The sequence below is a fragment of the Schistocerca serialis genome, chromosome 2 (genome assembly GCF_023864345.2).
Source record: "Schistocerca serialis cubense isolate TAMUIC-IGC-003099 chromosome 2, iqSchSeri2.2, whole genome shotgun sequence".
Lineage (NCBI taxonomy): Eukaryota > Metazoa > Arthropoda > Insecta > Orthoptera > Acrididae > Schistocerca > Schistocerca serialis.
Window position 1 is genome coordinate 582,052,076 of NC_064639.1, and position 27,051 is coordinate 582,079,126.

The 27,051-nt window shown below is 40.5% G+C and overlaps 1 protein-coding gene across 1 annotated transcript in view; it reads right to left on the reverse strand.

The window, feature by feature from the left end:
* Positions 1–18,466: 18,466 nt before the first annotated feature.
* Positions 18,467–27,051, reverse strand: part of LOC126457597 (cytoplasmic dynein 2 heavy chain 1) — an 808,157-nt gene continuing 799,572 nt past the window's right edge. Inside the window, exons 70-72 of the mRNA XM_050094037.1 lie at positions 26,573–26,766; positions 24,904–25,108; positions 18,467–20,247 (exon numbers count right to left, since the gene is read on the reverse strand). Of these exons, the coding sequence (XP_049949994.1) occupies positions 20,089–20,247; positions 24,904–25,108; positions 26,573–26,766 (558 nt within the window). The 3' untranslated portion in view covers positions 18,467–20,088. The remainder of the gene's footprint in view (positions 20,248–24,903; positions 25,109–26,572; positions 26,767–27,051) is intronic.

Below are 27,051 nucleotides of genomic sequence, written 5' to 3' on the forward strand. Positions count from 1 at the left end.
GTGCTGTGCTCTCTTGTTGGAAAACAGATTGTAGTAAATAAGGAAGGATTCATTCAAGTGCATGCTGCGTAGGCTTGTCACCTATAGTGGTGACCTCCGACGTGGTTTGTTTTGGAATTTCTTTTTTGTTCTGAACCGTAATTACGCTCCGACATTATGAAGGCCCACGGGACACCGTCAAGATAGAAGATCCAAGATCTCCAGCAAATGGTTCTTCCCTACAGCCTCCTATTGTTCGTGAATTACATGCTGCCTCTTTCGGCGAGGCATCCAGACGGGGTGATGTAAATCTACCGCCTTTTTGACCCACGAGGCCGCAATTGTGGTTGGCGCAAGTGAAAGCCATTTTTTATGTGCACAACATTACTTCAACCGTGAATCAATTCACCCTTGTCATTTCGCAGCTGGAATTAAAACATTATTGAACAAGTGGAGGATATTCCGCCTCGTCGTTCTCTTGCGGTATACAGAGAAACTGTTTTACAGCGTTTCCTTGTGTCCCCAGAATCTCGTTAGCGAAAGATTGTCGACAGTAATTTTGGTACCGGCCTGGAACAGATTTATTTTGGTTATGTCGCCTCTCGCTGGCTGTACGCGGAATTTTGTCTACCTAATTGTGAAGTAATTGGCTTTAATGGCAGACAATGTGGCACTCGAATGTGACGAAACAGTTAATTCAGGCTCAGCGATTGATGAAGTTATGTTCGGAGATAAAATGTTGCACCGCGGGACATGAAAGACAAGCCACAGCTTTCCGATGTCCCTATGTTAATGACTGAAAATCAGTCTTCAGTTCAGACATATAGCTGGAGGCGAATGACACTGAATTTGCAGGGTGGTTTCTCACCTTCGTGGCGTTTCTTAGTGGCCGACGTGTCTGGTCCCATATCGGGTGCTAACTTTTCCTCTCTCTCTCTACTTTCTTTAAAAAAAAATAAAAAAAATCAGCGGACCTCCGTGAGCATCTTCTCGTGCAGTCTCCGGCTGTAACCACGCTTCCTGCCGCGTCGGACACCAGATGCCACGCCACCGGACCGGAACGCATGAAGACTTCCACGTCGCGACAACTTCTGCCCATTCCGTGCACCCATCGCTGCGGAGCGCACACACGTCCGTCACGCAAGAAGACTGCGTCTTTCGCTTGACTAAACGGGGCGCGCTTCACTTCACCAGCAATGTACTTCACCACATGCAGGAGATTACTGATCTCAATGAACTATTCCTCAAAGGAGAAAAATCTGTAAGAGGCCTAACTGACGGCAATGAGATACAGGGTAATTATAATTAAACTTTCAAAAGGATATAGAAATAACACCGCTGGTCAGAATGACGTCAAATTGCAGCGGAATCTTAGTAGTAGAGAGCTGGTGGCACGAGCGCAATTTTGATGTCAAATTGATATGCAAATTAATTAAATTGATCAAGTAATCACCCCCAGCCCCTCCCACTCCCGACCCAGACTCCCCAACCCTCCCCCCCCTCGATGATGTCACGTGTTTTTCTCAGCCTGCACGTGTGCCCCAGCTCCCTTCGCCCCATCTCCCCATCCACCCCTCCCCCTCCCCCAACCTACGCTTTTGGTGGGAATTTCGAATTTTGGCGGGAATTTCGAGTTTCTTTGTCCCAGGGCTGTCCTGACATCCCATCCCACCCCCACCCCATCAGGGAATTGACGGGAAATTAAAATTAGCAGTACCCTTTCTGGGACTCGCACCCTGATCCTCCTGGGTGTAAAGCCAATTAAACCATCAGAGGCTCTTAGAATTGACGGGAAATTAAAAATGGCTGTGCTCTTTCTGGGACATTTCCATGGGACATTCAATGGATAGCACCGGTTTCCAGCTTCTGGGACTCAGCAAATTAAAGGATCCGTGGAAATACGTCTTGCTGACATTTTAATGAATCGTGATAAGGCTTTCAGCTGGATAAATTTTTGGAATCCAATTATTAAAATTATGCGGTCACAGCGGAATCGACATTCTCAGTCGATACTCAGCAATTAGACTGTTCTTGCTTCACCACTGAGGACAGCACGCACTATTTGGCTGCCTCGCGCATGTCACCTCCTAACACATGCGCCGTAAACAGCCAGTACGATTCGCATTCGCGGAATTCCCTATAAATACCATGATTGCATCAAGTCTCTTCAGTACTTCGTCTACTCACCTGAGGATGGCCGGACGTCTCTGGCCCGAAATATCGTGGCAGAATATAGATGGGATCCGGCTGCAAACCCGAAAATTACTGCAAGAAGAAATACGCCGGGAAAATTTCAGAAGCCACAGAGCATAACTTATAAGTTTCTCTCGGTCTTGAGAGCCCGACAGACTTACTTGCATACCAGTCAGTTTTCGGGTATTGTACCATAATTACCCCAGTGGGTAAACTGCAGAACGTTGTTAAACACCACACAGCAACTGTTTTGTAAATTATTAGTTAGCTCACACCACACGGACGCAGTTGGCACAGCGTAAAGTGGAGCATCTTGTAAATACTGCTTGTTCGTGTCTAATACACTTAAACAGCTTTGCACTGGATCGAACATACGATCCACTCTGTAGTTGTGTTTTGTAGCCTCCAGCCTGGTAATGTCGTGCTCCTTAGCCAAAGAAGACGTAGAGGTTTTCCGTGGTCGCGTGTCTGGACACTTTATAAAATCTATAAGATGGTTACCAATAACTTCGTTTACTCCTGGACTCGTGATCTGACATATAAATTTGTTGTACACCTTTACACTACAACTGGAGCTCATCCACGTCAAACAGTCTATTGCAGCTGTGTTATCGTTGTCCACAATCACATTGCTACTTCGCTGATGTTCTCCTTCCATGCAGAAGTCTTGGGTTGATATTAGCTAGTAGCACAACTCCATTTTATTAAAAATTCCAACAAAGTCTCGCGTTATGTCTAAATTCGAAAGGTAATAATCGTCTACAAGTAGCTGCTGCAATATTCCAGGCAACTCTTCCATTAGAACATCCAATTTAACGTCGGCTAATTTCACTTCATACGGTATATCCATAGGATTTTTATATTTCTTCGAAATGGTTTCCAGTACTCCCCTACCTATTTCATACAATATTCCTCTTTCTGTCACACTGTCGCTTCCATGGAGGAGATATGGTAGCTTCGCCTGGACACCATGTCTTGCAGTGACGAACTTGGAGAATTTACTACGTAGATGATACTTAATGAGCCACACGTCTCCTTCTTTAACGTTACAGATGTCCTTCTCTTACTGTTCCTGACAGTAACGTGCTGCAACTGTAGAATATGCGGTTGGAGGTGACTGGTTGCATTCGGGTGTAGTGCTATACTATGCCGTCCGACCAGAAAAATAGTGCTTTGCACTAGGTCTTGGCAGCTGTATTACATTTACAAACAATTTTGGAACACGGAACGATAAGTGATGTGATCGCATGGATAGAAGAGCATAAAATCGATAAAATGGCGGAAAATACGTATAGATTGAGGGAAAACGCGCTGAAATGAGGGGAAATTGAGGAAGTACTTGCATGTCTTCTGTTTGGTGCAGAACAGTTCTTGTGCATGGGAACGAATATACGACAGCAAGAGGAATGCGGGAAAACGGTGTGACGGAAGCACCGGGAACTGGGGAAACAATCTTTTATTTTTCGTCGAGGCAACATTATACTGTATGCCTATTGAGGTTATAGTGACACGCGTGAGTTGACTGCTATCTTTGATGCTTTCCTGGAAAAAAGAGAATCATCTGCCTCTAAACTTACTTGCATATGCATTAAACGATGACAGAGAGTGGATGGAGTGATAGGGTGAGATGGAGCTGTAACGAGGTAGGATTTAATCGTAGACTGATGATGCTTTCTAGAGAAAGAGGGACATGTTGCTGCAGGTCATTTGACCATTCTTTACCGTTGCTCTGTCGGGATGCATCAGTTGAATGACAAACCTGCATTCTACTCGCATACAACTGCGTGTTCTGTGTGTGACGTAGAGCACTGTCTACTTGTGATCGTTAACAGCAAACCTCTCGGTCCTCAGAGGACTTCCATCCTGTTTCGACACATACCTTAGGCGAACGAAGATTTATGCGACGTACACCATTCCCCTGCTGCATCTTGGGCATAAAATCGAGTCTTCAGTTTCATAACTACGTTGAATCTAATTTAGCGACAGGTGTTTGTGAGGTACTACATTCTCCGTGTATACATCTGCTTGACAGATGTCCTGTTTACAGAGGTAGTGGCGGAATGACGTGTAATTTCACATGTCAAACACCGCTGCTATGCGTTTGTCCCTTTCTTTGAAAGAGGCATTCCCCGTTACTAACGATCATTTTATAAAGGACTGATGCGAGCATAGTACAATTTCTGAACCGTTCAAATGGTTCAAATGGCTCTGAGCACTATGGGACTTAACTTCTGAGGTCATCAGTCCCCTAGAACTTAGAACTACCTAAACCTAACTAACCTAAGGACATCACACACATCCATGCCCGAGGCAGGATTCGAACCTGCGACCGTAGCGGTCGTGCGGTTCCAGACCGTAGTGCCTAGAACCGCTCGGCCACTCCGGCCGGCTTCTGAACCGTGATCGGATGTGAATAGTGGGTGATATAAACCTCTGGAAAGCTATATTGTACGTGTATCACAAGGAATCGATGTTTTAAGGAAGTCGTTTTTCATTTTATAGTTTATCACCATAGTTTATCGAAGAGAAACCTACAAGGAGAATGTATGTCATGTTCTGGAAATCTATTGCCTACATTGGGATAGTAACAGCGTTGCATTGCATACGACTAATAGGTCGGAAACCGCAAAATCTAACATTATAGCGTGTTTTAAGTGCAGAACATTGTAGCCTTAGGAGTGCATGTGTTTATGTTCTCTCTTACCAGTACCTTCTCGGTAATGACCCCTGACACTAGAACAATACTTTAGAATTGCTAGCGCAGTTGACTTACGCAAAACACAGCAAACTCCGTCCACCTAGAGCTCCATCATGCATAAAAAAACACCCGTTTCTTGTTCTTAACTGTCCGTTATATCATCACAACAGTTTCATATCTATTGTACACCGTTAAGGGGTGCTAACCTCCTCGACATTCGCGCATCTGGAGAAATCTTGTGCGCCTGGATGGGTGCGGGACAGCAGTTATAGCCTCGGTTCACACTGTTGCTACACGAAACGTGGAATGTGGTGATCTGGTCAGCTGCAGGGAGCGTTGGTCAAAGATCTTTTGGTCTCTATTTTTACCCTAAGAATGCGAGAATGCTCTGCGACTCCCATCCATATAGAGAAAGATCGTAAGTTACACACTATGATCGCAGTGCTAGAGATATGTAGGTCGCTGTCTGGTATACGTTGGTATGTATGTTCGAGAATTAACAATGCATGAACATACTGCACAGCCATCTACTTACATTCGCGATGATACTGGCAAAGTAGTGGAGGGGCTGTTTAGTGATGATACAGAAATTGGTAAGCATTCTGCCGCATTAACGGTCGGTGTTGAATTTACGATAAAATTGTTAAAATTGATCGCACTGTCAACTATGATACTTATTATTACAGTACATCGACGGTGTCTTTTCCATCCCAACAGTCCAGGTACGCTGTTGATTACCACGTAATGTGATTTACACCGTGTGATGTCTAGTTTCCTGGGGGAGTCAATGGACCAAAGGTGTTAATGTCAGTTTAGAATCTGACACAGACGTCGGAGTCGTGGCGGGAAAAAAATGTATGGCAGTGTACAAAGTGTGTTCCAGCAGAAAAAGCGGTGTATCAAACAACGAAACAGGGTCCCTCTCCTGCGACTGATAACATGTGGGAGAAGGTTCTCGTACAGTGCAAGCGATGAAACTTTCCACCGGTCCGTGCAAGCAGCGTCGACCACTGGCCACCTGCTCCAAGGGATACGTACCTGTTTGTTTAATAAGATCACCGCATATGCTCGATGCCGGCATGTACACGGTATTCGTTTTCGATATATCGGAAGAGAGAGATGCGGTAAAAATCTATCTGATGAAATTAGCGGAGCTTTTATAGTTCGTAATTTTTCTCTGCTGGATGGTATAGAATAACGATGATAGGATGTTTGGGTGATAGATGTGAATGGATCCTGAGAGACACAGATCTGCTTCTATGTTGAGTCTTCTAATTTTTCCAGCAGGAAACACCACCGTAACTGTTCGTATTGTCGTGTTGCACGAGCAGACTTCATTTGACGCTGACCTTATACATCGTACATGGGTGGCAGAGCTACGACAACATGTTCTCATTTCCACCGAGTGATCAAAACACGCTCTAATAGCATTATGTCAGCTCACTCTGTTTCTAGACAGGTTGCAAAATGTTGTGGATATTGCCCTCTTCGACTTCTGGGTAAAATTGCTAAAACTGATCTTGCTATCAACTGCGTTGAGTATTACAGTACATCGCTCCATATCAATGGTGTCTTTCCTATCCCGCCGTCCACTGGGTACGCTGTTGGCTACCGAATAATGATTGACACCACTCCGTTGAGATGGAGGGAACCTTGACGGAACACTGGATATCTGATACTTGTTGCTGTGGAACATGTGATTAAATTTAAAGGTCATCACAGTAATACAGTTGTTTGAAAGCGTTCCTCAGTGCTACAGACTCGTCCTATTTCCATATGCTGTGATACCCTAAACATGTTTTTATTTTTTTCACCAATAAGATAACAATACCTCTTTTTATTTGTGTTACCTCACGCATGTTGTGAAGAGCACCTTCCGGCGATGGTCAACACCGGAATAGTAATCATGTCCATGACCGCAAACTGAAGGAACAGTGCTTTTCGAAACGGAGCACCGAGACATCCGCTACCCTTTCGATGGGAAGATAAGATTCACTGTACAGGTAATCACCTTTGAATAGTTGTTGGAAGTGCTCTACAATAACGCAAACTCTTCCAGTTTCCATATGTTTCCATGTCTTTCACATTTTTGTCAATGAGAAACATTGTGTCTGTGTTTTATTTCTACCAGCCTGTGGTGTGGTAGCTGTATAGTTTATACCATGTAGTGTTCAGTTTTCTGTGAGAACCAGAGGATCGAAACATGTTAATGTCGGTTTAGCAGCAGCTGACTCGAGTCTCTAAGTCATGGTAGAAAAAACAAAGTGTATGGCGGTGTACACTGATCCCTATCAGTGTTACAACAACAACAACAACAAAACAATGTATTAAACTGCTTATGAAGGAGCAATACAGGAACCCTCTCGAGTGATTGATAGTCTGTTCGGTAAGGTCATCCTACGGTACAGCTGATAAAACCTTACACCGGTCTGTGGAAGCAACTTCGATCATGAACAACCTGCTCCAATAAACCAATAGGATCGCCACATATGTTTGGGTGATAGACATGAATGCCCCCTGAGAGAGACAGAGCTCTTTCCGACTACCTGTATGTAGTTTGGAGATGTGTCACAAAATCTTCATCCTTCCTCCATGTCATGTATAAATGCCGTTCAAAAAGAAATGAGCCGGAGGCATAATTTAAAAAACCAGTGCCTGTATGTTAGAAGTATTAACCTCAGTTGTCGAGATACTTGTCCCACTGTGACACGAGGTGGTGAAAGGCTGTCTCATAAAATTCCCGGAGCTGCGATGTTAACCAGTTCTGCACACACAGCTGGACGTCACCGTCTGAGGTGAATCGTTTGCCCGTTAGATCCTTTTTAAGGGGACCAAAAATGGCGTAATCAGAGGGAGAGAGGTCCGGACTCTATGGAGGGTGGCCGAGAATCTCCCGTTTGAATTTCTGCAGGAGTGCCATGACTGTGTTGACCTTATGAGGCTTTGCATTGTCATGGAGCAGAATGACCACATGGGTGAGATTGCCTGGTCGTTTTGGTTTGATCGGTTGGTGAAGGGTGGTCAAGGTTTGTGAGTAACACTGGGCATTCACTATCATCCCGTGCTGCAGGAAGTGAATCAGAAGGGGGCCATCTTGGTCAAAGAAGATCGTCAGCATAGCCTTTCCTGCACTCCTGTGTAATGGCGACGTCCAGCTGTTTTTGAATGCCACTTATATGATGTGTGCTTTTCCTAATTTTCTCAACCAGAAACACCACCGTAACTGATTGTACTATCTCTTCTACTACCTTGTGTTGAAGGGGAAAGCTTCGTTTGGCGCTGGCCTTACACACTGTACACGGCTGGTGGAGCTATGACACCATGTTCCCACTTCCACCGAGTGGTCAAAACACGCTCCTGTCGCTTTAACTCAACTCGACCTGTTTCCCCGCAGAATGCAGAACGATTCACATATAGCGCTCTCCAACTTCAGTACAGGTCAGAATTAAATTGGGACGACCACATGTACTAAGCTGCAGGGAGGGCGGTGCAGAGACTTACGAGCAGTTACAAGATGCAGAGGGACTGTCTAAAAACAGCGCTGGAGTTGTTGGTGTATGGGATCCTTAGCAGGAAGGTTCGGAAAAAAAGGTGACTCGTTTCGAGATACGAGAGTGGTACGAATACGATTCACCAGTGCCTGTAATCATTAAAAGACGTCTCTACAGGATTCAAAGCAAATACGTGGCTGAATGGATAGACTTTAGTCCAAATTGCGGACAGTATTTCGGACAGCATTTCTGCCTGAAAGTGTAATACTATCAGCGAACATGTGTGTCTGTATTCTCAAGACTGCTTTTTATGCAGGCTGATGGTAACATAGGCGTCATGTCGTGTTTTTTAATAGCGCCGTCCTTACGCGAAATGTATGTTGTGGGTTGTAGAATCCCTCAGTGGTCAGCTTCAGATGTCATTTCTTAATAGTGTTCCTCGAAAAGAACATCGTATTGCCTCCATTGATTCCCAGTTGTCCTACTTGGCGTGTGTAACCCGGCTGCTGAAAAAAAAGAAAAAAATTACTCACCATACAAAGTGACTCTCATGATCAATTTCATTAATTAGCCTATCAATGTGGTGCCGCCTGGTGGGTGGAAGCGCACCACTGAATGATTATTGACAAGTGTTTTTTTTTTTCTTTCGTTGTGGCGATATCTTTTAACGAAATTTCAATCTCCCACCTACACAGGGCGAGATAGGTTCTCACGATTTGTTTTGTAAACACTAGTATGATGTAGCATCGCACTGGTAAAAGGGGACCTGTCATTGTGTACAAAACAGCAACATTCTCTTGAATTATAGCTTCTTGTTGTCAAACGTTAAATGAATGTGTTTTTTATTCTGACATGAGTGCCAATGGTGTGAAAGATTGTCTGAAATGTTTGTAATACACACGTGCATGAGAGTTTATTTGCAGACACTGAACGTGAGAGACGCTCTCAGGTCGTGTAATTTGTTCAACAAGCTGGAAGAAATTTCTTAATATAGATTTTTTTCTTTGGAGTTTACATTTTCGCTTTTTCTTTATTCTGATGACAATTTCGAATTAACGAGTACATCCTGCGGTGATCACTAGTCCTCGCAACAAAATAGTCAAATTTTTTTCGTGATTTTATGCAGGGTGGCCATGCATCTGCTGATCATTTGTGGCCGGTGGCGGTACACTTCACTGGACGTCACAAAATAATGAGATGCGACTGCAGTCGAACGTAGGAACTATACTGATTTTCCTCATAAAACTAAAAGAAATTGGACGTTACCTATTTTGTGGAAAGAGGGCATTAATTATGGCCGCAAATGTGTTTTGCTTGTTTTAATAGATGCTTCATTATAGATGTGTTGACGTCAAATACAACTGTTCTCCATCGCCAAACGGTTGGCTGCTGCGGGTGAGGAGGAGGGGGGGGGGGGGCGTGTCTGCTGTGGTGGTATCCGGACACAGCCATTCTCTGTCTGGGGGGTGGCGTGTGAAGGCTCTGTTGCTACATTTTAGACGAACAAGTTGCACTTTGGCGGCTGTCCTTTTATCTCCTATTGCTTAGTTGACTATACACGCTATTGTGCAGGTGTAGGAGCATCGACTTAAGGCTATGGCCAGATGGTGGAAAGCCGATGCGGGCAGTGACCTTGGAGGGTGGTAGCGAGGGCGCTAGACGCTTGGTGGAGCATCGTAGAGGGATGGAAGGGGAAGGCGTAAGGGGAAGTGAGAAGGCCTTGGTTTTCGGCAGTTTGTGATTGTACCTCGAGAAGAACACACATTCAACTACCACCCCCTCTCCACTCTCCAGTCTTTTAGGATGACGCTTTTCCCCCAGTACATGTGCTCCATTATGACCCGTTCATTACGAGTGCTGGTTTTTTCACAACAATTTCTAAGTGTAATTAGAACTGTGACACATTTTTTTCTATCAGTTGTGGTAGTGTGTATTAGCTTCGACAACCTGGGCTGCAGGATGGTTTTTGAGCAGGCCTTTTTCCCGGCAGCTTGTGGGTGCACGGTAAAGTTTGAGTGTGTCTGTCGATTGTTTCAAGTGGTATTGTGAAACTTTTTCCCAGCAGGCTAACACCACTTGTGTGACATCGTCAGTACAGCCCTGGGACAAAGAAATTCGCGCCAAAATTCGAAATTACCGCCAGAATTAGAAATTCCCGCCAATAGGGTAGGTTGGGGGCTGGGGTATATGTGTAGGCTGTGGAAAACATGTGACATCATCTGGAGCATGGGGGTGGGCGTGGTCTCGGGTGGGGGTGGCTAGGGCGCGTGTGATTAATTGATCAATTTAATTAATTTGCATATCAATTTGATATCAAAATTGCACTCGTGCCCCAGCCCCCTACTACTAATATTATCGATGAAGGGGCAAAATGAATGGCAAAATAAAAAAACGGAGATGACAGATAAACTCCAGTGGAAGACTCTGCAGGAGAGACGCTCGGTAGCTCGGTATGGGCTTTTGTTAAAGTTTCGAGAACATACCTTCACCGAAGAGTCAAGCAGTATATTGCTCCCTCCTATGTATATCTCGCGAAGATACCATGAGGATAAAATCAGAGAGATTAGAGCCCACACAGAAGCATACCGACAATCCTTCTTTCCACGAACAATACGAGACTGGAATAGAAGGGAGAACCGATAGAGTACTCAGGGTACCTTCCGCCACACACCGTCAGGTGGCTTATGGATGTAGACGTAGATAGTGTGTAGATTGATCACTAGATGGCATTGTAGGTGACAAAATACATAAATGAAGATCCACTGAAGTTGATATAAACATGCCAGGTACACAGCTTTTCCTCCTTTCGTATCCACAACGTTAGCCATGACTGTCTCAATGCAGGATCACGCTCTGCTTGTAAAGCTGTATTAATAGTATGATGACTGTGCATACGTCGCTCTGCAGAAGTTCTGGACACTGAAGGGTTTGAAAAAAGACGTTTGTTTGATGACTGCCGTGGGTCTAGAGAAAATGATTTGGAAATTTGAAAAGATGGGTTCTTTTCGTGAGCAACCCGGTAGTTAGAAGGAGGAAACGAATTGATTCGACATCAGTGGAAGCAGTGGTCATAGCAATTGAGGAGGAGACAAGTGGTGGTGTCCACCTTTGCTATCCATTCAAAACTGGTCCGATGACAGCCGTGGGTCTGGAGAAAATAATTTGGAAATTCGAAAAAATGGGTCCTTTTTGGTGTGCAACCTGGTAGAGGGAGGAAATGAATTGATTCAACATCAGTGGAAGCAGTGCCCACAGCAATGCAAGAGGGGACGAGTGGTTGTGTGCAAACGTGTAGTGCACAGAGAACTGTCCAAACTTTGGACATACCTGTCAGCATGGTGTGTAAAATCCTGCAAAACATCCTTCTTTGCTACCCATTCAAAATTACCCATGTGCATGAGTTGCTTCCTGTTGACCTGCCAGCAAAAGAATTTCTTGCTCACATGGAAGTGGACAATATTGGCCGTGGAAGATTTTGTGGATGGACAAAGCTCACTTCCATCTGACAGGATATGTCTGTACACAGAATTGTCGAATATGGGCAACGGAAAATTCACATGCAAAGCAACCAGTACCACTTCATCCTGAAAAGATCACTGTGTGGTGCGGGTTTACGGTATCATTTCTCATAGGGCCACATTTTTTTCGAAGAAACAGTTGCTTCCTGTCCTGTTACCTGTACCGTCACTGGTAGGCGCTATGTGTGTATTTTGCACAACCACGTCCTTCCAGCTATCCAACAGCATGGATGTCTGGATAGGATCATTTTCAGGCAAGATGGCGCAACTCCACACACTGCAAATCCAGCTAAGCAGCTGCTGAAGTACCATTTCGGAAATGCTAGAATTATCAGCCCCCATTTCTCTACAGCCTGGCCATCCTGATCACCTGATCTTAATCTGTCTGACTTCTGGCTGTGGAACTATCTGAAAGATGTTGTGTGCAGTGTTCCGATTGCAGAATTATCTCCATCGAAGGCACGCATGGCGCAACACATTCAAATGTGTCCCTGGAAACATGCTGTTTCTCAATTTCAACTTGTTGCAGAAAATGGTGGACAGCATATTGAACATGTTTTACGCCAGTAACACGGAAATTAATAACCAGATCTGATTTTGATTCATGCTTTTTATGCGGTTTTTGGCCTCGGTACAGTTAAAAACTGATATGATTGATGGTTTTTATGTGGTTTTTGGCCTCAGGACAATTAAAAACAGGTTTTTCCCCATCAGATTTGATATGACCTTGCCTTGGTGGATGGGCTTACGTAACTAGCAGTATCACACCTGTACACCCATGCACACTGAATAGTACAGTTTGTTTAAAATCAGACGTACACTTTAGGCATTGCTGTATGAGTCATTTGTCATTTGTAGTCGACCAGTATTAAATTATGATGCTTACAGCGCCATCTACTGCTACATATTGCAACTATTTATTTTTCTTCTGCCATAAAAAGAAATGGCTCTGAGCACTCTGGGACTTAACTTCTGAGGTCATCAGTCTCCAAGAACTTAGAATTACTTAAACCTAACTAACCTAAGGATTTCACAGACATCCATGCCCGAGGCAGGATTCGAACCTGCGACTGTAGCGGTCACGCGGTTCCAGACTGTAGTGCCTAGAACCGCTCGGTCACCCCGGCCGGCCTTCTGCCATATGTTTTCCCTCTTCTCCAATACTATTCCGTTGCAATTTGATGCCATTCTGACCGGTGGTGTTACTTCTACAGCAGTTTGAAAGTCTAACTTTAATTATAATCACCCTGTATACTACACTGACCCCAATTGGATCTTCTCTCAAATTTGGCGATGAAAAGGTTTAAAAGTTGATTGTTTGTTGTTGTGGTCTTCAGTCAAAATCGCTCAAATGGTTCTGAGCACTATGGGACTTAACATCTGTGGTCATCAGTCCCCTAGAACTTAGAACTACTGAAACCTAAATAACCTAAGGACATCATACACATCCATGCGCGAGGCAGGATTCGAACCTGCAACCGTAGCGGTCATGCGGGGTCTTCAGTCCTGAAACTGGTTTGATGCAGCTCTCCATGCTACTCCATCCTGCGCAACCTTCTTCATCTCCCAGTACCTACTGCAACTTACATCCTTCTCAAACTGCTTAGTGTATTCATCTCTTGGTCTCCCTCTACGATTTTTACCCTCCACACTGCCTTCCAATACTAAATTTGTGATCCCTTGATGCCTCAGAACATGTCCTACCATCTGATCCCTTCTTCTAGTCAAGTTGTGCCACAAACTCCTCTTCTCCCCAATTCTATTCAATACCTCCTCATTAGTTATGTGATCTACTCATCTAATTTTCAGCATTCTTCTGTAGCACCACATTTCAAAAACTTATATTCTCTTCTTGTCCAAACTATTTGTTGTCCACCTTTCACTTCAATACATGGCTACACTCCATACAAATACTTTCAGAAACGACTTCCTGAGACTGAAATCTACACTCAATGTTAACAAATTTCTCTTCTTCAGAAACGCTTTCCTTGCCATTGCCACTCTACGCTTTATATCCTCTCTGCTTCAACCATCATCAGTTATTTTCCTCCCATATAGCAAAAGCCATCTGCTACTTTAAGTCTCTCATTTCCTAATTTAATTCCCTCAGCATCACCCGACTTAATTTGACTACCTTCCATTATCCTCATTTTGCTTTTGTTGATGTTCATCTTATATACTCCTTTCAAGACACTGTCCATTCCAGTCAGCTGCTCTTCCAAGTCCTTTGCTGTCTCTGACAGAATTACAATGTCAACGGCGAAACTCAAAATTTTTTATTTCCTCTACATGGATTTTAATACCTACTCGGAATTTTTCTTTTGTTTCCTTTACTGCTTGCTCAATATAAAGATTGAATAACATTGGGAAGAGGCTACAACCCTGCCTCACTCCTTCCCAACCGCTGATTCCCTTTCATGTCCCTCGACTCTTATAACTCTCATCTGGTTTCAGTACAAATTGTAAATAGCCTTTCGCTCCCTGTATTTTACCGCTGCCACCATCAGAATTTGAAAGAGAGTATTCCAGTCAACATTGTCAAAAGCTTTCTCTAAGTCTACAAATGCTAGAAATGTAGGTTTGCCTTTCCTTAATTTTTCTTCTAAGATAAGTCGTAGGGTCAGTATTGCCTCATGTGTTCCACTATTTCTACAGAATCCAAACTGATCTTCCCTGAGGTCGGATTCTACCAGTTTTTCCACTGGCCTGTAATGAATTTGTGTTAGTATTTTGCAGCCGTGACTTATTAAACTGATAGTTCGGTAATTTTCACATCTGGCAACACCTGCTTTCTTTCGGATTGGAATTTTTATATTATTCTTGAAGTCTGATGGTATTTCCCCTGTCTCATACATCTTGCTCACCAGATGGTAGAGTTCTGTCAGGCCTGGCTTTTCCAAGGCCGTCAGGAGTTCTAATGGAATGTTGTCTATTCCCGGAGCCTTGTTTCAACTCAGATCTTTCGGTGCTTTGTCAAACTCTTCACGCAGTATCATATCACCCATTTCATCTTCATCTACATCCTATTCCATTTCCATAATATTGTCCTCAAGTACATCACCCTTGTATAGACCCTCTATATACTCCTTCCACCTTTCTGCTTTTCCTTCTTTGCTTAGGACTGGGTTTCCATCGGAGCTCTTGATATTCGTACAAGTGGTTCTCTTTTATCCAAAGGTCTCTTTAATTTTCCTGTAGCAGTATCTATCTTACCCCCCATGAGATAAGCCTCTACATCCTTAAATTTGTCCTCTAGCCATTCCTGCTTAGCCATTTTGCACTTCCTGTCGATCTCATTTTTGAGACATTTGTATTCCTTTTAGCCTGCTTCATTTACTGCATTTTTATATTTTCTCCTTTCATCTATTAAATTCAATATTTCTTCTGTTACCCAAGGATTTCTACTAGCCCTCGTCGTTTTACCTACTTGATCCTCTGCTGCCTTCACTATTTCATCCCTCAAAGCTACCCATTCTTCTTCTACTGTATTTCTTTCCCCCATTCCTGTCAATTGTCCCCTCATGCTCTCCCTGAAACCCAGTACAACCTCTGGTTTTTCAGTTTATCCAGGTTCCATCTCCTTAAATTCCCACCTTTTTGCAGTTCCTTCAGTTTTAATCTACAGTTCATAACCAATAGATTGTGTTCAGAGTCCACATCTGCCCCTGGAAATGTCTTACAATTTAAAACCTGGTTCCTAAATTGCTGTCTTACCATTATATAATCTATCTGATATCTTCTAGTATCTCCAGGGTTCTTCCATGTAGACAACCTTCTTTCATGATTCTTGATCCAAGTGTTAGCTGTGATTAAGTTATGCTCTGTGCAAAATTCTACCAGGCGGCATCCTGTTTCATTTCTTGCCCCCAGTCCATATTCACCTACTACGTTTCCTTCTCTCCCTTTTCCTACTATCAAAGTCCAGTCACCCAGTCACCCATGACTATTAAATTTTTGTCTCCCCTCACTATCTGAATATATTTCATCAATTTCTTCATCATCTACAGAGCTAGTTGGCATATAAACTTGTACTACTGTAGTAGACACGGGCTTTGTGTCTATCTTGGCCACAATAATGTGTTCAATATGCTGTTTGTAGTATTTTTTTATTCATTATTAAACCTACTCCTGCATTACCCCTATTTGATTTTGTATTGATAATCCTGTATTCACCTGACCAGAAGTCTTGTTCCTCCTGCCACCGAACCTCACTAATTCCCACTACATCTAACTTTAAACTATCCATTTCCCTTTCTAAATTTTCTAGCCTACCTGCCCGATTAAGGGATCTGACATTCCACACTCCGCTCCTTAGAACGCCAGTTTTCTTTCTCCTGATAGTGACGTCCTCTTGAGTAGTCCCCGCCCAGAGCTCCGAATGGGGGACTATTTTACCTCCGGAATATTTTACCCAAGAGGACGCCATCGTTATTTAATAACACAGTAAAGCTGCATGCCCTCAGGAAAAATTATGGCAGTAGTTTCCCCTTGCTTTCAGCCGTTCGCAGTAACAGCACAGCAAGGCTGTTTTGGTTAGTGCTACAAGGCCAGATCAGTCAATCATCCAGAGTGTTGCCCCTGAAAATACCTTATTCTTATGTTTTTTAGGGTGGGAAATCTAAATATGATACTTAAAAAAATTATATCACCCACCATTTCTCACATTTTACAGTTAAATTTATTAAATTAAGCTATTTGTTAAAGAATTTAACATCTTCTATATAGTTAAAACACTTTTAAAAAGAGATGTAATGAATGTAGATGACATTGGTAGCACTGCTGAAAAACATTTGCTAGCAAAAAAGGTATCTTTTGTGTTAACAGATGGTGTTTTGTTTACTGTCAACCTAACCTCACTTTCCCATTTCCTGTACATGTGCTCAGTACAATGTCTAATTGTGGTTGTAAAAACTTTGCTGACAGTTTTTGTTATATTTGTGATTAACAAACACCAAAGAAACATTACAGACTTTGTGAAAAAGGTTTATCTATCATATTTTGGATCTAAACTTGGTGATCAAGATAAACCTTAGGCGCCGCATAAGGTATGTTATGTGTGTGTTGAAGATCTGAGAAAATGGTCTAAAGAGGAGAAAAAGCCATTCAATTTGCTGTTCCTATTGTATGGAGTGAGCCAAGAAATCATTCTGATGATTGCTACTTTTGCAGTGTTGATATTACTAGTCATAATCCAAAAAACAAGGAGGTAAAAAGCTACCCTAAGCTTCCAACCGCCATCTGACCAGTAGGGCATGGTGTAGACTTGTCGGTTCCTGAACCACCAGATGATTTAAATTCTGTTCCAACAGAAGTATTTTCTGATGTACAATCTGATTTACATGAACCAGATGATGATGAATTCCATTGTAATACAGAAAGTCTAGAGCCCAAATTGTTTACTCAGACCGAGCTTAACGATTTGGTTACGGATCTGGACTTAACGAAAGAAAAACCTGGATTGTTTGGCTCTAGATTAAGAAAAAGAACTTATTGGCAGTTGTAACCAGCATAAACAAGAGAGAGCATCAATTGTCCAAGTTTTTTCAACAAAAAGGTGATTCAGTGTACTGCTCAGAAATTCCCGGTCTGATGAATGAGTTTGGTATTGAATACAAAAAGGAAGACTGGAGGCTGTTTATTGATTCATCTGAAACTAGTTTAAAGGCCGTTTTATTACACAATGGTAACATGTATGCATTATAACTGTTGGACATTCAGTACATATGAAAGAAAGCTATGAAAACCTGGAAATAGTGCTAAATAAAAGAGGCTATGCTGCTCGTGGCTGGATGATATGTGGTGATCTAAAAGTCAGCAAGGTGGCTTTACCAAATTTCCATGTTTCTTGTGTAAATGGGACAGTAGAGCTAGGGAATAACACCGGTGCACAAAAAACTGGCCTGTGAGGGAGTCTTTAAAACCTGGTGAGAATATTCTATGCAAAAACCATGAAGATCCAAAAAACATACTCCTACCACCTCTACATATAAAATTAGGCCTAATGAAACAGTTTGTAAAGGCTTTGCCTAAAGATGGACCATGTTTTAAGTATCTCTGCCAAACGTTTTCACAACTTTCAGAAGCTAAACTAAAAGAAGCCGTCTTTATCGGACCTGACATTAGAAAATTGATGTTTGATGTTAACTTTGAATCCACACTGACCTAAAATGAGAAATAAGCATGGGTATCATTCAAGCAAGCCATTACAAAGTTCTTAGGACATGAAAAAGACCCAGAATATGTTTCTATTATAGTTACAATGTTAAAGAAGTTTAAAACTTTAGGATGTTTAATGAGCCGGAAATTTCACTTTTTGAACAGTCACCTTGATTACTTCCCGGGCAATATGAGAGATGTTAGTTAGGAGCAAGGAGAGTTTTTTCACCAGGACATTAAAATGATGGAAAAACGCTACCAAGGCCGCTGGAACACCAACATGATGGGGGACTACTGTTGATCACTTCGCCAAGAAGTTCAGCAAGCGACTCATCGTGGAAAAAGCTACACAAGAAGGTTCAAAGAAAAAAGAGAAATAAAATAGAAAACAATTCCAGTTGACGAATGAATCCTCTATTAATGCATGTCATTGTTTTAAGTAGCTTACTGTAAATACAAATCATGCTTATGTTGTAACAAAGTCTTTCATTAATTTCCCCATTTACCATATAGCATACGATTTTTATACTATACAATAAAAAGCATATTGCTCACAAACTATGGGTGATAAAAACAAACTAAGGCTAGGTTTGGATTCAGCTCATAAAAATCTATAAAGATCAGCTATCAAGGTAAAAAAAGTTTTTCAAAAATAATTTTGTTTCATTGGCCTATGTAATTTGCCAACACAAATATAAAGTTTTGCAACTAATAAAGTTCCATTTAACTGAATCCTAAAGGACTTCTTGGCGGCTACTTCCTTATATACAGACTGAGAAATATCTTAATAGAATCAGTTAATCTATTAATAATATAAACTAGCATGAGTCTTACATAACATCTGACTTCTGCACATCTTCACTACAGTAAGTATCGTAAACCAATTTGTTAAATGGTGGATGGCTACAAAGCCTAAGAAGTATCTTATGCACTTCAGCATATTTATGCTTTTTGTTTGTGATAATTTTGGTAGTAATTTTTACATGAAACTAATTGAATTTTTACTTAACTGACATTCTTGAGGACCATTTCACTGAATATCTGCAAAAGGAACAATAGTGCAACTGTTTGTTTGTAAATACACATTACATATTTTTGTTGCTATGGCAATGTTCTTTATCCTTGAGGGTATCCTCACTATGATTCTATGGAATGAAATGTATACTTATCTGTGTACACAGTCTCATAATACCAGATTTGAGAGTGCTGTTATTTACATCTTCTAGAAGATAACTTCTATTAGCAAATGAGCAGTCATAACTTAAACACTGAATATGTTTGTCTTGGTTTAGAAAATTTAGTTCATGGTAAAATATCAGAAGCAAATATCAACAGTTCAAGCTGTATGACTGATGATGATTTGAAATTGGGACTCTGAATGCAAAACTGTCCATGTAGATAAGGTCTTGTATGGTATGAAGTGCCTTGGTGTTAGGAAAATTAGTTCTTAACAAATTGTCAGTACTGGCACTCTAAAGTTCTATCAACCAATTACAATAAAATACATCAACCTCATATGCTGTAAATCTGCATATATTCAGTTTCACATTGTACGTTGCTGAAAATATTCAGGCCCAGCCAGACAACATTTGCAAAATCTGCATCATATCATATACAGCTCCTCGTGTCTCTGTATTTTCTGTAATAAATAACAAGGAATGACTGAAATTGTGAATGAAATTTTCTGAAAATTGAACTTCCATTTATACATACTCAGAGTACACAAAGAAACAGTTCTTAACAGTGACACAAGGTACTTCTACAGTATAGTACTGCCACACACATGATGTATAATAATGCTAATATTGTTCATATACAAGCTTTTATTGTGAAGTATATATTGCTGTACATTGATTAAACAAATAAAATTCTTCATTGTGTCACATTTCAGTGCTTTCCTAAAGTGGGTAGCAAAATATTACATGAAGTAATATCAGCTTACTGGTTTCAACTGCAGTAACAATGTTACTTTAAAAACTTGAGAGAAATGTCACCATCAATTGGTGACTTATACCTGGGATATAACTCAATAAGCTAAAAGTCTTCTAGTATTTTACTTCTTTATGAAGAAGCAAGTGCCAGCTTTAATCCAAATATTATGATCTGAAGCACGACAAGGCACATCTAGTGTGGTAATAACTCTTTCACGTGCTGATGTGAGGTATAAAGGCAATGTTATATATTCTTGGTGCTGATGTTTCCCATAATCACTCTGTAAATAATAATAATAATAATAATAATAATAAAACAGAATTCAAAAACAAAAGTTTGATATGGTATTTCACTACAATCCTTATATTACATAGACTGCATTATCAAGTCTGTGACATTCACCAGCCATGGCAGGATGCATATCTTCAAAAAATTTCAAAACTGATATGTTTAAATAAAGTGATTATGCTTTGGGCTGTAAAAAGGCTTGAAAATTACCATGTGTCAAAACTGTAACCACAATAAATCAGAATGGCCTCATTTAAAAATTTCACAAAGGTTGTGGACCCAGTCCTCATCAAAATCCAAAACTTGATATATTACAATAGAAATAATATGTAACATTACAAAAAATTGAACAGATAAAGCATTTTGCTATAGATACACTCCAGGTGCCATTGACATTTTAGATCTCTGACAGATTTACTAGATTTGGAGAATGCTCAGTAAATTCATTCTTTTCTCAGTCAAAAAATTTATGGACAGAGTATAACTGATGCAGTTTTACGTCTCTTGAATTTTTTTCTTGAATCTCTCCAGTGGCAAGACTTGCACTTCCATGGGCAGTTATATGAACATTCTTAGGACAATTGTCAGAAAGTTGTCTCTTGTTTTGGACAGTCAGCAGGTTGGTACATTTGATCTCTTTGTTGTGGGTATTGTGATCATGTATCTCATACCTCTTGCTGAAGGAATCTGGATTTAACATGGAGCAGGCACAAAAATAAATAATTGCTGTAAACAGTCATTATTCCCAATTTTGTGAATAATGGCTTGCAGTGCCTATGCAATGTAATATTACTGTGTAAGATAGAAAACAGACTACTCAGTCATGAGTATCACTGTATCTGGCACTAGTTTCAATTCTATGACTCTCCCAGTCTATAGCTGGCATTCTGAAGTCTTCACTATTGTGAAGTCATGAGCAGGAAACATACTTGTGATCAGCTTCAAGTTTTCTATGAAGCAATCTGCCACTGTAGCTCCTTGGGCGAGTGGTCTATAAAAGCATTGGATTACGAAGTTCCAGCCATAGTTGAAGACTACCTTTACTCAGATTATTTCACAGTTGGATTCTGTTATAACGTCACTAGATAACATACTATTCCTTACAGCAATAAATACACGGTCTCCACTGGCATCTAGTCTAGCCTTTTGATATATATTCAAATCTGAACTTAGAATTTTGCTGTTGTTCACTTCTGGTTTCAGCTAACTTTCTGTTTCTAATAATATGTGAGCATTATTGCCTTTAATAAGTGATAGTAATTCTGAGACATTGTCATGGATGTTCCTGCAGTTCTATAAAATCGTATTAACATTTTCTCATTCCTGTCTGCAAGTATGAATGTTCTTCTCAGAGTAAAGTGGCTCATCTCTCTTAATATTTGGCAGGTAACTTACCACTGTCCCTAAAGAGGGGGTTCCTCTAGCTTAAGAGACATCCATGTGCACACTACACACACACATTGCTTCCCAAGGACCTACCTGCTGTGTGTAGTGTATGTCTAACCTATTGAGGGGGACCTTGTAACTCTCTATCTAATAACAGAGGTCAAGAAATTTGGATCCAAAATCAACACAGAATTGTCCGAGTCTCAGGCTTAGACTTTACTCTTGGCTCCAAACCAAAGGACTACAATCGTGTCTGGGTACAATACTGCAAAGAGAGAGTTCGATTCTACTCTGTGGGTAGGTCTACCTGTCTTCACCGATTCAATCACCTAAAGGAACTGGGAATGGCCTCAGAATCCAGGTGGCTAGCATATTTCATGCTAATGTGAGCTATCATTTGCACCTGGTTGTACTCACTGCTTTCAACAGCCACCAGCAGAACCTCCTCTGTACCTCAGACAAGACTTCCCAGCAACCATACCAAGTTTGTTGTAGCATTCTTTCCTGACCTGTCTGCTATATAATTCTAATGTTGGAGCTCATAATGACCAACAAATGCACTCTCAATTATTGTCTGGAAGTAGCAGGAACATCAGCCTCTGACCCGACAGGGCATCCAATGATGGCTCAGATGTGTTATCAATACAGGGCAACATATGGTACATGTCACTAGGCGTACGCTGTTCTGGCAATTCCCACATTCACTTTCCATCCAGAGATACACAAAAGCACCACTGTCTGTCACTGTCTGACAAATCCGTCAGATGCTGCACATCTGAAGATGTAGTGACAGATTGCCAGTGGAATTAAAAAGACACTGCTGCCCCGACATAGCTGAAGCTTAGAGCAGCAGGATGAAGCCTAAATCTATTGTGGCTAATACAGCTTCTAGCTGTTTCTGGACAGAACCAATTCACCAAGCACAACAAACATATCTCAAAAATCATACTTACTATTAATTTCAAACTGCTAAAAAAGCCCTCTTGTGATTTAAAAATATTCTTGTTGAGTACACAGAGTTTCCCTGACATTTGAGATAATACAGCAAACATAAGCAAAGCCTTTGCATTCAATATCAAAGACAGTAGAGATTATTATTACAGTGAAGAAAGTTCCATTCAGTTTCTGAACAAGCTCTTGAACATGATACTTCCAAGGGAGCTTTCTATTATCCTTGGTCCTAAGAATTTAAAAAGGTTGACATCACCAACTGTTTGATAACCTTTTAACAGTAAAATTTCAGTTTTACAAGCATTTTGTGCCTGAAATTGTGCATTTTGTTTTGTTGGAGCTAAGTGTTAATCTGTTCTCTTTAAGCCAAATCCAAATGTTACTGACTACCCTTTTAATGTCCAGATTTCTTAGCCACTGTTAAATCTTTCAGGTTGTATGGCTGTGGTCCGTGAAACTACTCCATTCCTAACATTTCATCCAGAGCTGCAATGTAGCATCTCTTAACATGTCCAGTGCAGCTCTCATCTCAAGGAAACATTATGAATGGAAAAGTTTCATGGACCACAGCCACACAACCTAGGAACTTTACCAGCAACTACCCTCTTAGCTATTTCATTTACAATACACTCCACATCTTTCATAATAATACCTGTGTCACCTGAAAAGAGTAATGTTTTTGAGTCATCTATCAAGTTTAGTTGCAAATCATTGATATAATCAAGAACAGCAGCAGACCCAGAACAGAACCCTGTGGCACCCCTCACATTAGCTGAGCTCTGCCAGATTCTAAACTCTTTCCCGGTCATTGATGCTGGAAAAAACCATCTGTTTCCTACTTTATAGAACTGAAATGAACACTTATTTAGCATGTTCCCTAATCTTATACTGTTCCAACTGGCTTATTCTGCTTTACACAGTGGGCAAGCCTCAGATTCCATGTTCAGTGATGATGAGGAGTGGATGTTCAACACGCTGTGGCCTACTTGTAGTTTCACTGTCCTTCAATCACTTTCCATAGATGCTCATGACAGTAGTATGTGAACAGCTGACTACTTTCGCATTTCTGACATGTTCATTCCTAGACACCAGTCTCACATTTGTCAGAGTAGCACAAGTCAGTGGCTTTCCCCAGTTGTGGTCTGAATCATTACCAGAAATAATTTCACATTTTTCTCTGCTCCATTTATGTGCTTTTCTTACTGCATCAAGTCCCGGTGATGTCACCTGGGGCTTTCAATTTCACAGTGAGCAGTTGTCATGATGTTTTGACTCATCAGTGCATGAAATTCAGATTTTTATATTTGTTTCTCATTCTGACATATAGTTTCAATCTGTCATGGTAATTCATCACATAAAGTAGAGTTAAAGAGTTTGCTCAGTCTGGAACATTCTATAATTCAATCGTGTCAGGTATTTGCTGGGGATGTTTCAATCCATAATTAACTACGTGACTATTCAATATCAATACAAACATGTCTTTCCAGACTACATGTCTTACATATGCTAGAAAAACTGCAGAAAAACAATCAAAATTGTTCGTTGTTGACATATTTTGAGTTTTAATCACAAGACAAGACTAAAAATAGCTGTATATCAAGCTCAAATGCAAGTTAGTCCTAGAATTCCTTAAGGTTACAGCCAAGATTTTTATAGCCGAGGAGTACCAAGGCTATTTTTTGCAGAATTCTTCAAGATTGTATTTGTCTTCAGCCTTTAGTACAAAGTATGGAAACTCTAAATTTGATTGATGTGATCATTCAAACAGATGTGCTTATGGCAAGAACAATTGCACTTTGCTATGGTAAACCCACTATAACACACACCTATGTGTCTTCTAGAATATACATGTCTGCTTGTGTCTATATATGTGAGGATGGATATGTGTGCGTGTGCGAGTGTACACCTGTCCTTTTTCCCCCCTAAGGTAAGTCTTTCCGCTCCCGGGATTGGAATGACTCCTTGCCCTCTCCCTTAAAACCCACATCCTTTCGTCGTTCCCTCTCCTTCCATCTTTCCTGATGAAGCAACCGTGGGTTGCGAAAGCTTGAATTTTGTGTGTGTGTTTGTGTTTGTTTGTGTGTCTATCAACATACCAATGCTTTTGTTTCCTAAGTTACATCATCTTTGTTTTTAGATATATGAGTACTTGGAAAAGCAAGATATGTGCTGAAATTGATGCATGCTTACTAATTTCACAAGTTTAGCTAGGTCTTATTTATCCATTCTGATAAAGAGTAAATACGTTTTATCGTAAAGCACTACAGAGCAAAAAAACTATACTTCAACTGAGGTGGATACAATACCAGACCTTTGTCATCCATGTGAGTGTGCAGATAGGAGCAGCTGAGGCATCAGGAGCATCAGCAGAACAAGGAGTCAGGGAAGTACCACTGAAAACTGCACCCTCTATCTGTAGTCCTTTCAAGCACAAGCACACTTTCATTTTACTGGACACATTCTTCTGATTCCAACTTGTGACCTGTCTAAGGTCATCTATTGCAACATCGTTTTCCCTTGAAGCAAATTGTAAACCAGATTATTACAGAATAGTTGATTGTTGAGATTATAAATGTATGACAAACTGATGGTGAATGTAAAGCTTTAGGGAAAAAAGTGTCTTTCAATAGTTAAAGAAAGAAAAGAACGTAATAATTTGCTAATGAATAAATATACAAAACATTTAAAACAATGAAGCAGCAGATGTATGTATCTAAACAACAGCAATAGCATAAAAACAATTACACATACTAAATGTAAATACATGGATCAGTGAAGTTATTATTTAGCTCATATAGTAAGGTATGCTCCATCCAATTCATTAAATAGTGAATGGACGAGTTCTGTAATGTTCCATCAAATACAGTACTTGTCTGATATCAAGATGATGTTACTTATATATTTACCATACAAGTAACTGAAACTACTTTATGATTTATTACATAGTTTTTTTTATGAAAACTGGCTGTCTTTCATTACACTGACCATTTTGTTGTTTCTCATGATTCTCATTAATACTATACACCTTTCCTTATAGCTGATATTCATTTCCTGATTCTACATCTCTATGCATAAATAAATCTTCCCCACACACTGACTGAAGCATTATTCTTGTTCTCAATAGCTTCTCCACACTCAGTTCTAATAATGTCTAAATGGCTGTAGGAAAAGCTTGTTAGTTGTCAGACATTATTCATGCCCACATATGGCATGATTTGTTACATCCTGAAACTGAAACCATGCTGTTCAGAGTCTGCTCACATCAGCTAAAGAATTGACCAGGTTCACAAATTAACAACCCTACATGTCTTATGTTTCTGTGCACAGTTTGTCCACTTGTCTCTTATTAACTGAGGATTTTATGTGATATAACCTTTCCTTTGCAGCTGTAATAGTGTTCCTTTACTTCTCTATTTTGCAGTTTCTAGCTCTCATCTCTGATTTCTATTAACAACATGATATAATAATAATAATTTAGAACTGTAATTGATAGCTGGAGTTGATAACTTTTACAGCAACTAAACAAAATCCTACTTAATGAGCCACTGAACAGAGCCCTTAAAACACATACATTAATAAACGAGTAAATAGATGGCATAATGTTAAGCAGCACTTGAATGAAGTCTTTATGATAGTTAATCATAAATGAGCAAACTAAGAAAAACAATAGTCTTGTAAAACTCTATCACAGGTTAGTAAATATGGGAAAAATCAAAGATATGAAATTAATGAATGAAATTTCACATCCCATAATTATTGTCAACATTTGAAAAAAGCTAAACAGAAAAAGGACTTTTGCTAACCATAAATATGAAGGATGTGTCACACTTAAACACCCCCTGAACCCTCTCCACCTCCCTCCAAAACCAAGCCAGTTTAATGAGTGGGAAATTGCCTCTTTTTTTCCATTCAATTTCTATTTCTACTCATGGTAAAGAAGAAATTACTTATCTGAAAGCTTAAATCATTTAATTATATACCTTGCTGTCTGCTGTTTCACAGCTGCAAGAAAAGCCTCAGGTTCAAACAGATCTCCCAAATCAAGAGGCTCTCGCAACAAATCTGAGCTCCGATTTGCCCAGTGACCAACTGCAGTGGCCTGAGATACTAAAGAGTGTAAATAAAATGAAGGCTCCTTTGGACCACACCAAAGATTTTGCCATGATTCTGGAACCTATGACAAAACACAAATAATTAAGAACAGATTTTTTCCCAATATTAGTTCATTAATTCAAAATTAAATCAAAGTTGATAAATTTACTTCTAAAATGATTAATTACTGTTGATGAAATACTGAGAACCATACAATATAATGGGAAAGTTATATAAATTACCACAACAAAAGTACTAGAGTTTGAGTATTAAAGTTTCAGAACAGCAAAGAGACTTGTATTCTTGGCCTCACCTGCCTTTCCATTATGAAGTGAACAATGAATGCTTGATGGGTTAAATGGCTATA